The sequence below is a fragment of the Magallana gigas genome, chromosome 7, assembly GCF_963853765.1.
Source record: "Magallana gigas chromosome 7, xbMagGiga1.1, whole genome shotgun sequence".
Lineage (NCBI taxonomy): Eukaryota > Metazoa > Mollusca > Bivalvia > Ostreida > Ostreidae > Magallana > Magallana gigas.
Window position 1 is genome coordinate 51,007,901 of NC_088859.1, and position 11,417 is coordinate 51,019,317.

The window sequence follows — 11,417 nt, forward strand, 5'->3', positions numbered from 1 at the left end:
AAGTATCCAGTGGCAGAAAGGTTTCTCGTAATGTAATGTTTGGACTTTCTCTGTGCCTGGCGACAACTTTGAGTTCATTTGAGGTCTTACTTTATAAAGGTCGCCTTCAAACCCAGTCAAAAGTTTTAATGTAAATTTTGTGCTTCCTAAGCTTTTAATCTTTGAAACCGTTCTATGGATTAAGAATCATAAATCATTCTCAACATTAGAACCCTTAAATGGACCGAGACACGATTTGACTTAAAATTTTCAAATTTTATTTTTCCATTTTCAATGTCTATAATAATAAATATAGAAGTTTATATTGCTATGTCAAAATTTGGAAGTCAAGTATCAAGTTATAAGCAAGATACAGAGTTCATAATTCTTTGTTTTTAAACAAAGCTCGAATATTTTTTTTTTACATATGTGTTGTATTGGTGTAAATTTTAATCCAATGTATTTTTTTGTTGATAATAGTATTTTTGAAGATATTGAATAAGTAGTTTAATTTTTATTTCATGTCATTTTGTCTAAGACATGGTAATTCTCTACATTACATTTGTTGTAAACAACTATTAGACATAAGACTATATATATATATATATATATATATATATATATATATATATATATATATATATATATATATATATATATATATATATAAGAGAAATGAAAATATTTTATTTTAAATAAGAGGTAAATTTTGTGGTTAAAATAAGTATATAAAACATATCTCTATATCTCTTTGTTATGAGGTCTTATAAACACTTAAAAAAACAACACATAAATAGACAGTCTTAGTTCTGTAAACACTATCTGTAAATATCTGATGTGAAGTACATATAGTTGAAGTCTAGAGGGAAACTGTCTTCCTGTTCCATTACATTCATGAGGCTGGACTCATCTCCAGGGGTATAAACTTGTTTCACACTTGACAACTATTGTCAAGAATGTTATTGTTTTACTCGATACATAAAATATACATTTTCATATATACGTACAGTGTGAATGTGCCGCTGTTCTTGAGAGACACTATCATCGCTTCAGTTTAGCTGAAGACGCTGACCGGTGAGTTAATATTTTAACTTCAAAATTAAAACAATGCATGGTTATTTTCAAAACGAATATTCTTACACTAACTTGCGTAAAGGTATAGAAAAGCAGTTATGAATTTAATGAAAAACATTTTTTTGTCTTTCCTTGCTTTGAAGAGTTCAGCATTTCAAAATGTTAGCTATTCTCCTCATATTGTAAAACATTAAGAGATAAAGATAATAATTATTAAATAAAAAACAAATCAATCAGGAGAACTTATAATATAGATTTCACGTTTGTAATGTTAGATACGAATATTAATATAGACATACATTTATTGATAAAAGTTAATTACAGCTGGGGTGAGGTTAAAGTGAACGTGAGGGGTTCTAGGGCCCAGCATATATATCAGTTAGAGTCAGATATGGTGTTCAAGGTCATAGCCCTAAACAGAGACCGGTTCTGAGGATTAGATTTCGCAAAATTAATTAGTCATAAGTATTACTTGCAGGGAACTTATTCTGAAATTTTTTGTGATTAACGCTAAAATTGAATTTCACATATCTTAATCTTTTGAGGATAACTAAATGAAAATGTTTAGTTTTTTTCTAAACACTATTGTGGGATGAGTGTATCTGTTTTCAGAGATACAATCGCCGTAAAAATAGAAAAGCCCATTAATGACGCCTAGCTTTAACGCTTTATAGTCAAATCACTTGACTTATCCTTCCTTTACATTTCATTTAATTGGTGTGTGTGTGGCCATCCTGTACAATGAGGGAAGTAAACATTGCTTGCTGATTTGCCTACGCAAAAAGTAACCAAAACTGCTGCAAAAAGATACTAAAGCAAACTGGTAAAACGGGCAATTTTAACTACTGTGATTTTTACGACTTTAAGTTACGCGTTATGGTTTTTTTTTTACAAATAAGTATGTCTGAAAAAGAACTGGCTGCGTTAACGCTGGTTAACACATTGAATGTGTTAACAAACAAATCCTGTGCTCAGAAAATCTTTTCTGTGTTAAAAAGATCATAAATTTTTATGATATCACCAGACATAATAGTGTTTAAAAATACCAACAGCAATTATTCAAAACTTTTATACCTTTTTAAAATGAAACTTTATTATATAATAAACCCTTTCAAATCAGTTGTAATAACATTTTAGTTATCAGACTTCCAATCTATCAGATATAAAATATGATACCTATGGATGGACTGCGTTAAATTCACTCAAATAAATTAATAGTTGGGCTGTCAATTTAAAAAAAAACCACGGAGAAATAAGTATCAAATAAGTATCTTGAACATAACTTTTATTAGTGAAATCGTGAGTGAATTGATGTTGATAAAGAAAAACCTCATTGTTTTTTAATCACAGACGAAACTTCAATTCCTTGCTATGATGGATTTTGCCAGAGTGGGCGAATGTGTCGCTTTACTGCTCATTTTTCTGTACCCAAAGTATCATCATACATATGAAAGGGACAGTAAAGGTAGACAACCTTATACAATGGGTCTTTACTTATTAGCCTTATCCTTGACATTTCAGCTGTAAAGAATATTGATATAGGCTATGATTGCTGCATAATTTAATCATGTTTATTGAAATAATGATATTATTTATATACAGTAAAATAAAGTTTATTCTTATCGTAATTTAAGTAATTACACATACTATTAGAATGCTATCAGCATTTCCATAAAGGTTTTAGCACACGTTTGAATATGCAAATATGTTTCAATTTACATTCCTATTATGCATATAATTATGTTCAAGAAACAAAAAAATATTTTTTTTCCAAATAAGTCTGTATTTCAACATATGGTGTCATGAAATAAGAAACTATAAGGACTGCTAGAACCGTTTTATATGACCAAAACATACATTCTGTAAATGTATGACTAATTTAATATATTTTCTCAATTGTTTCGGTAAAGCAACAGATTCTCTAGATAAAGAAGCAGCATCAGAATTGGGTAAGGGATACGTAATCATTAAAGACTATCCAGGTCACAGGTATTGTATGTTTGCTCATCGTAATAAGCATCCGTCGTCTATCGGTTGAAACTTAAAAAACATATTTTTCTTATAAATTTAAAGCCAGCTATTATCTATTTCCCTTTAATTTTTAAAGGCATTTATTTGTGATAGTTGAATCAATCTGGTACGATGAGAGTAACGTTACAGAATTATTTTCTGAAACTCCTTTGGATACCAGTTAAAACCTCACAGCACATATATCAATATGTTTGAATAAATGACGGGTCACTTTGATATTGTCTTGCTCTTTATTGAGATAATTGGTTTAAATGGTATTAATCTTATCATTTTTAATTGAATGTGCGACAACAAACTTTAATTTTTAGTTTCAATTCACAATTATCTAAAAGGAATAGAATATAAATAGTTGTTGTTCTTCGACAGATTTCCAAAAGGAAATATAGTTTAAATGGGGTTCTCTCTTAGACATATTCATAGAACATACAAAAAGGACATGGAAGAATGCTTCTCGGTATTGTACCCTGTATGGCTCCGACAAGGCTCCCAATTATGTAGACAGCTTCCAAGATATACCACATCAAGTAAATATGGATGACAGTCTTCACTGGGTAGGAGCCACAGCCACCTTCACTCCTTGGTTAAAATTCTTGGGTAAATACAACAAGAAACGTCCATTATGAGAGAGAGAGAGAGAGAGAGAGAGAGAGAGAGAGAGAGAACAATGATATCCATGTACATGATGTTTGTGGCGCTTATCAGTGTATTAATTGTTTTAACTCCCTTACGTTTTCAGGATGCTACGTTTATTCGTCGGTATATTTTGGTTCTTTGTTCAAAAGCCGCTCTTCTGTCATCGGTCCGGTAGCTGATTGTTACTTACAATGTAAGAGCAAATTTGGAGTCAGTGTAAGTACATCAAATGGTTATCTTCATCGCTTGTATAAGATAACTGCAGTTTGATACAGCTAAGTACACGTGACTTTTAATGTTGATATGATGGGTAATGCGTTAATTGAACATTTAGGCTTCTTACAACGATAAAACATAAGTTGTAAAACTTAAATCTTGACTTCAGATAGATTGAATATGCATGTCAAACTAGAATGTTGGCAGACAATTTTCATAGCCAAATAGTTTTAGACAGAATATATAAACAGAAAACCATTTTTACAATAAAAATCATGTTATCGTGAAATTACTTTCATCCCCCAATATTTACATGTGGAAAAATGTTTCCTAATATGAACATATAGATTAACGAAAAACTTTTTCAAAACGTCACAATGATCATAGCACGCGTTTATCGCTTGTCGCGTGGATTATTGTAATAATACAATATCGGTAATTTTAACAGATCTGAACGATTTGTCTTTCTCAAACGTAAATATGCTAGTAAGTAATAAACAGCAATGCTATAAAGTTCACCGGAATATGAAGTTGGTTGGTACGTGCTCAAATTTACTGAGAAGCCCTTTGGGCTTGACAGTATTTGATCACGTGACCAATCAACTTCATATCCCGGTGAACTTTTTAAATTGCTGTTTGTTACATAGAGAAACTTTCAGAAAATAAAAACTTCTCAATGAAAAAAATCAGTAAACTAAAAGGATAATTGATTCGTTTTATAATGATTCAAGATGGTCTCCCCTTTCAAATAAATGAACAATTGTTGATTCAACATTATTTTGTGTAAAGTGATAATTAATACTTTTTTATAGGAGACGCGTTGCTTCTGTTCCTGGAAGTTGAAAGATAGGCAACTAAATGAAACATGTGAATTAATGACGTCTAGTATCTTTTACACTGACGTCATCGGAACCGATGCGCAGGGATATTTTGACTTAGATTATCAGATTGCAATGTACGATATTTATGACGGCACCATCAAAATAAAAGGTTTAAAATCTATATTTGTCTAAATCTCTATTTACCTTGTAATAATAATAGTTGATGCTTTCCTCAATATGTAAATTATTTATTGTACTTATTGTAGACAATTCTGACGGATGTCTGATGAACACTTTTACTGGCTTCAGCTCCTACCCATGTGACTCAATAGGTACAACATATGGTTAAATGTAATCGACAGTTTTAGAAAATATTAGTAAATGTCTCAAAAAGCATTAACATATGTAAAATCTGAAAATACATTTATTCAGTAAAACGAAAAAAGTAAAACATTTCTATTTTGAAACTTCCCTCTATAGCAGGTTTCAAGAAACATAAAAACGTCGATTGGGATTTTTTGCATTGCACACGACATGAAAAGTACTTGGATGATAATGTTGAAAATTTGTGCGAGGAGTCCAAAGAATATCTGAATAAATTAAATAAGTCTCATTATGAATATCTGAGTATAAAAAGGGAAGGTGTGAAAAAAGGTAGTTTAGAATGCTTGCCATGTTTTGATTTTGATTGTTTTCTGTGACCAGTTTTTGTATTCATTAAGAAAACACAAAAGTACTGGAAGCAGAAACTTGAGACAGGGTACATGTATATTAATATTAATTGTCAATATTGTGGAATATACAAACGAGGTTCTTTCGAAACCTTTGGTTCGACGTGGAAAACGAATTTATATCCTATATTATACAAATTTTTAGAATTCTATTGTTTTACCAGTAAGATAAATTTGATACAAAGAACTAAAAATTAATATCAATTGAAATTGAAAACCAATGGCTAAAATATTAAGAAATAGGGATTTTGACATTTTATTTATTTACCTCATTCAACCTTACATTATTTTGACCAAAGATGTAAACAATAAGTACGGCTACAGGAGGTTAATTGTACGGACATTTACACCCGGCTTGTTAACTAATCAGATCTCGCATTAAAAGCGACATAAAAAAATAATGCTTTCTATGATCCATCTTTTTTTTCAAAATTATATACACCCGGCTATATTTTTTATACACGTGTCATAGGAAATCTAGCGTTAAATTTACTAACAATTTGATTTTCAAAGACAGTGCCATGCGCACATGGACCGAGGCCATCATTGGGGGTTTGACATCGAATGGCGGGTCGTTACAGTGGACCCCCTTTGTACGCCGGCGATTTATCAGGTGGGCTGAAGGTAAGGGAATACCCACGGCACTACAATGATGCCTTTCAATTACATTGATAAAGGTAAAAGAAAAACTATTTAGTTTTTTCGATTTGGTTATTTAAATATGATATTTTTTATTCAGAAATTGACCCTAATTTGAAAGAAACGGAATGTGTCAGTGTCAGGGAAACAATGAATAAGAAGAAATATGACATGGTTATAAGACCGTGTGATGAAAGAATCTCCTCCATTTGTCGAAAAACAGATGGTAAAATTATTGTTCCATGATGACATATAAGAGAGATTTAACAAACCAACGTGAAGGCCTACGTTAACGTGTAAAAAGGAAATTATTTACATTACGTAATTGGTAATAACGATCGAATTTCTACACTTATGTATATGGGTGAAAATAAACGTGTAAATTGCAAAATGTCCGTTGGACGAACTTGCAGCTTTTATATTTTTCTGTTGGCTATTTAGTAGAACATTTTTTAAAATTTTCTCATGGTTGATAATTTAATGCTAACTCTGATAATAAAAACAGAGAAATAAAACGTATTACATAATTAAAAATTCAATATGCTTACTATCTCTAAGAAAACGCGTTCTGTAATTTAAAAAATAAATTAGAAATTTTTACCATATTTCTTTGTGTTTAATATTGTTGAGGTCTTATTTATGGAATAATATGTTACTTTCTTCATAGGTATCACCTTTTTGGAATTTCTTGAAGGAGTTGGAATATTTTTTGGAGTAGTAATTGCAATTGTTATATTATTATCAATAACTGGAATCCTATTGAAAGGAGGAGGGGTGTGTATCCGTGATTATATCCAAACACTAAGGTAGGATTCTATATGCATGTACCACATTTATTGTGCAATTCTTTTTATGTCAGTTTTCTTACAGGTAGAAGGTTTTCTCTGTTCTTTATAATACATTAAAATTAAGCATAATATCTTGAATTACTTTTTGACTCTCTATTACATCTGGTAATAAATCGCTCTTTTAAGAGCTGGTATCAGCATTATACTTCAGCAACTTTGGCCATATAGAATTTGTAAGAGATTTCAGCTTTCAAAACATACTTTTTTCTAAAATTAAATGAAAAAATCAATAAAATTTATTTAATTTTCAATTTAGAATATGTTTTAATTTTTGCATGGATTTTTATTTAATCTTTTCATCTGACTTTCTAATCAAATTCTAGTTTTGAAGCTTACAGTATCAAGTTAGCTTTTCTGACCAAAATTTGTTCGTTTTCTGTCGTCGTCGTCGTTCTTCGTACCGTTATCTTTACCACATCATCTTTTTTTTTTCTTCAAAATTACTTGACCAATTTCATCAAAACTAGGTTGGGACCAAAATTTGGGTGGTGGTCAAATTTCCGAAAGGGAACATAAAGATTAAAAAAAATAAAATTGGTGATTGAATTTTTACTGAATAGTAGATAGTAAAAAAACCTTTATTAAACTTTTTCTAAAAAACCTTTTTTGGTGAGAAAAGCTGGAACTAATGAAGAAGCATTCCAAGGTAGTGTAATTTCAAGTATGTTCAAATTATGATATTTGTGGATAAGTTGGGGCCACAGCTAAGGATTGAACTCAAACATAGAAAGAATTTTAAAAAAATATCTTAAAAGTTTCTTCGCAGAGACAACGTTGCAATAAAACCTGACATTTCTAAGGAAGCATCCTCAGTTACTGCGGATAAAATTGCTCGATTAATTGTCAAGGAGCTAGGTACATTTTCAGTCATATTTTGCCCTATTTTAAAGTAATATTTAAAAACATTCCAAAAAATGAAATGTAACATTATTTACACAAGAATGTCACAAATAAAGAATCTATAAATAGTTACATGATTAAACTTTCACAAAAGTGATTGTGACATCAGAAACAGTGCATTTCCCCGTAATTTTCTTACAACTGAATAGAAGACACTAATAGAAAACTATGTCTGCAGCCGTCGCCCAAGATAAGACTTACGTTATAACTTTATCATGTGATATCCCATAAAATGTATTAATTTCCTTAAAGGCGACGGTTGCAGACACATTTTTTTCCTTTAATAAAACTATTTTGTGACTGCATTTTAAGAAAAATGACAAAAGGTTGAATTCATTATTCTTTTCTTTAAAATAGGATAAAAGTGTATAACTTGATACTTCACATACACATTTCAAGAAGGTATATGTACATTTTCATGAAATTTAAACAACTTTTGAAACTTTGAGCAAATTTTGAAAAAAAAACCGTATATACCTTCTTCTTTCATCACAATAAACAAAGATTGAAATCCTCTACCTAAAAACCAATTAGCTATAAAAGCAAAAACATATGTGGAACATCCTCTTGTAGTGTAGATTGAGAGTTTGCTCAAATCATGATCCCCAGGGGTAGGTTTGGGCCAGAAAAAGGAGATTCTCTTTTAACATAGATATAAATAGAAAAAAAGCTTGAAAAATCTCTTCTCAATATCCAGAAAATCTGAAACTTTTGTTAAAACATTTTTAAGTATAGAGTAAATTAAAGTTTGTTCAAATCATGATCCCCAGTGGTAGGGTGGCGCATCAGACGGAAGTTTAAAATTAGAATAAATTAAAAAAAATCCTTTTAAATATACTTTTTATAACAATGTGGCCTCAACAGCTGAAAGTTTTGTGGAAGCATTCTCAGATAGTGTAGATAAACAATCCCCAGTTGAAAAAATTGGCATCAATGACGGGTGAAATTTTTACATTGAAATACTGAGTATAAGGGAATATTTTTCGTAAAATCATCTTGACACCTGAAACTTCTGTACAACCATCTTTATGTAGTGATGATTTAAGTTTGTGAAGGTCACAATTAGAGGATTGGGGGAAAGGGTGTAACAAAAATAAATTAAAAAAAATCTTTTAAAATCTTCTTTTCATAAACCATTTGGTTAGAAAAGCTTAACCTTGTGTGGAGGCATTTTCAGATATTTTAGATTCAAGTTTGTTTAAATCATGTGTCCCGGGGGAAGGGTAAGACCACAATTGGGGTTTAATTTTTACAAGAGAATAAAAAGAGAAAAATCGTAAAAATATTTTTTCAGCAAGCATACTACACTGAATTATTTAGATATTTTGGTATTGATTGTTTAAATTTGTTTTTCTTGTGTGTTACAGATGTGTAAAAAGCAATGTCGTGTTCAACTAGTTTGCACATTCAATGCCAATTGATATCGTGGTGTTTTTATTTTAAGGCATAGATATGCTGAACAAGTGCAACATCCTAGAGTGTCTTCACCTCGGGATACTTATATGACAGAATCAACGAGGCGTCAACGCAGCAGACATCAAGATATCATGTAACACAATCTCGAGAAACCAATCTTACGTTTCATTGTGATTTATACATATCATACCTTAAGATATTTTTAACCTTTATTGCAGTGAAACTCATACCTAATTCTTAACAAAATTGATAATTCTATTAGAAATTCGTCAAATATTAGCAAATATTTAACAGTTTTTAGACTTTAAAATAGTATCAGAATGTATGCTTAATATCAATGTATGGTAGTTACAAGCTGAAGCAATGATAATTATAATTTGTAGAAACATTTTAACTTTCTATATTGTAATTGTTATCATATTTTGATGACCCCCTCCCCACCAACACTTTTAAAGATCAAACAGCGCCACCAAGCAGCAGTAACTGGTCTACGACCAGCTTGTACGTTATAGCATATTGTATTACTTTGTACCAATGAAAAAAACAACAAACTCTAACGATAAAAAGCATATAATCTCTCTAGTCCATCCTTTGAAAAAACAAGAGTTGTAAAAATTAACATATTACGTTTATTACATCAACGGACTCTCTCTCTCTCTTTCTCTCTTTCTCTCAATGACGACGTGATTAAGTTAACATTAAACTATTTCATATATATATTGGTCAATGTGTTTAGTTTTCATAATACTTATTACAGGGACCTGACCCGGTACAATGAGGATCAAACAGCGCCACCAAGCAACAGTGACTGGTCTACGACCAACCAGTACGATGTAGCATATTCTTTTACTATTTACCATTAAAAAAAGACAAAGTTTGACGAAAGAAAAACATCTTATTTCTGTCTGTCCTTTAAAAATACAAAAGTTATAAAAATTCTCTCTCTGTTTCTCTCTCACTCTCTCACAACTATATTCGTATTTGTACGTTAATAGAACGTATACCAAAGATAAAAATATCTATAAATTATGTTCAAATATAATTACTTACTGAAATAGTTTCATATTTGTTTTAAAGATATCCTTTTTCTGAGCCAGTACAGACGGCTGTATCACAGAAAGTTTATTTCAGCGAACTGACTAGACCCAACGAGGGTCAAACAGCGCTTCAAAGCTTATTGTCTCCGAGCGAGCGGTATGAAATAGCATCGGGCTCGACGATTCAATCACCTTTCGGACACAATGAGAGCAAGAGGACACTTCTGAAGATTGACAGTGGTGAAGACGACACCCCACGGAGCAAACAAACAAAGAAAAAGAAAACCCCTGACGGACTCATGTGAAGCAACTTGATATTGCTACAGTTTCTTAGTTACTGTAGTAACATCAGTGGTTTCTGATGAACACCGATTTTCATGAATTACATCGCTGATTTGATTTAGAAATTTAGATCCAACACAGATATGCCACTACATAATATATGGATAAGATATTTTTGTCGACAGATGAGCATTCAAAAGTAACTTCTTATTTTTGCATTTAATGAATCGTGCATATCGATATTATTTATAATATAATAATATTTATGTGTGATCCAAATTTATTTAAAGTTATTTTTTAATATAATAATAATTATGTGTGTACGATGGTTTGTCCGATATATGTGAAATTGTTCTTTTGTGTTATCCCTTGCCATGTTATTTTTGTAATAGATCATTATCTTTTGTAATTTGTTTTTTTTAAACATTGCATCATTCTTTAAAGATCAGGGGAATACTGCAAACACGATTTTAAAGTAAAGCGAAGGAATATTTACTTTTGTCTTTACCTCGGAAAAAATGAAAACATTTTCTTTATATATTAAAGTATAAAAAATAAAACATAATGAAAATGGACATATGTTGAACCTCAAAACAATAGGGGAAAATGTGCAAGATTACTGATCATCCATGTTAAAGGCCATTAGGGTTGGTTCTCGTCCTAAAAAGAGGAAAGTGCCCTCTTGGCAGCCACCCGCCCGTCAATATCACCATTTGAATAACTGGAGTTTTCCTTTTGCAAACCTGGTCAATAGATGATATACATGTACCATGTGTCCTTAAAAATGAACATGCTATACATGTTTATTAG

At 30.9% G+C, this 11,417-nt stretch overlaps 1 protein-coding gene across 10 annotated transcripts; it reads left to right on the forward strand.

The window, feature by feature from the left end:
- The first annotated feature begins 916 nt into the window (after window positions 1–916).
- LOC117684477 (uncharacterized) lies at window positions 917–10,961 on the forward strand. Of its 10 annotated transcripts, none has more exons than XM_066066685.1 (13): window positions 917–1,053; window positions 2,404–2,518; window positions 2,964–3,002; window positions 3,493–3,678; window positions 3,821–3,933; window positions 4,746–4,923; window positions 5,021–5,086; window positions 5,999–6,109; window positions 6,225–6,350; window positions 6,792–6,930; window positions 9,317–9,421; window positions 10,046–10,114; window positions 10,366–10,961. In XM_066066685.1, exons 2-13 carry the CDS (start codon window positions 2,425–2,427, stop codon window positions 10,628–10,630), a joined length of 1,491 nt encoding a protein of 496 aa, XP_065922757.1. In that variant the 5' UTR covers window positions 917–1,053; window positions 2,404–2,424; the 3' UTR covers window positions 10,631–10,961. The 10 variants fall into 10 exon arrangements, with proteins under 10 accessions (XP_065922757.1, XP_065922758.1, XP_034312846.2 ...); XM_066066686.1 differs by lacking the exon at window positions 917–1,053 and adding an exon at window positions 1,762–1,876 and having other exon boundaries at window positions 10,420–10,961; XM_034456955.2 differs by lacking the exon at window positions 917–1,053 and adding an exon at window positions 1,764–1,876.
- The last annotated feature ends 456 nt before the right edge of the window (window positions 10,962–11,417 follow it).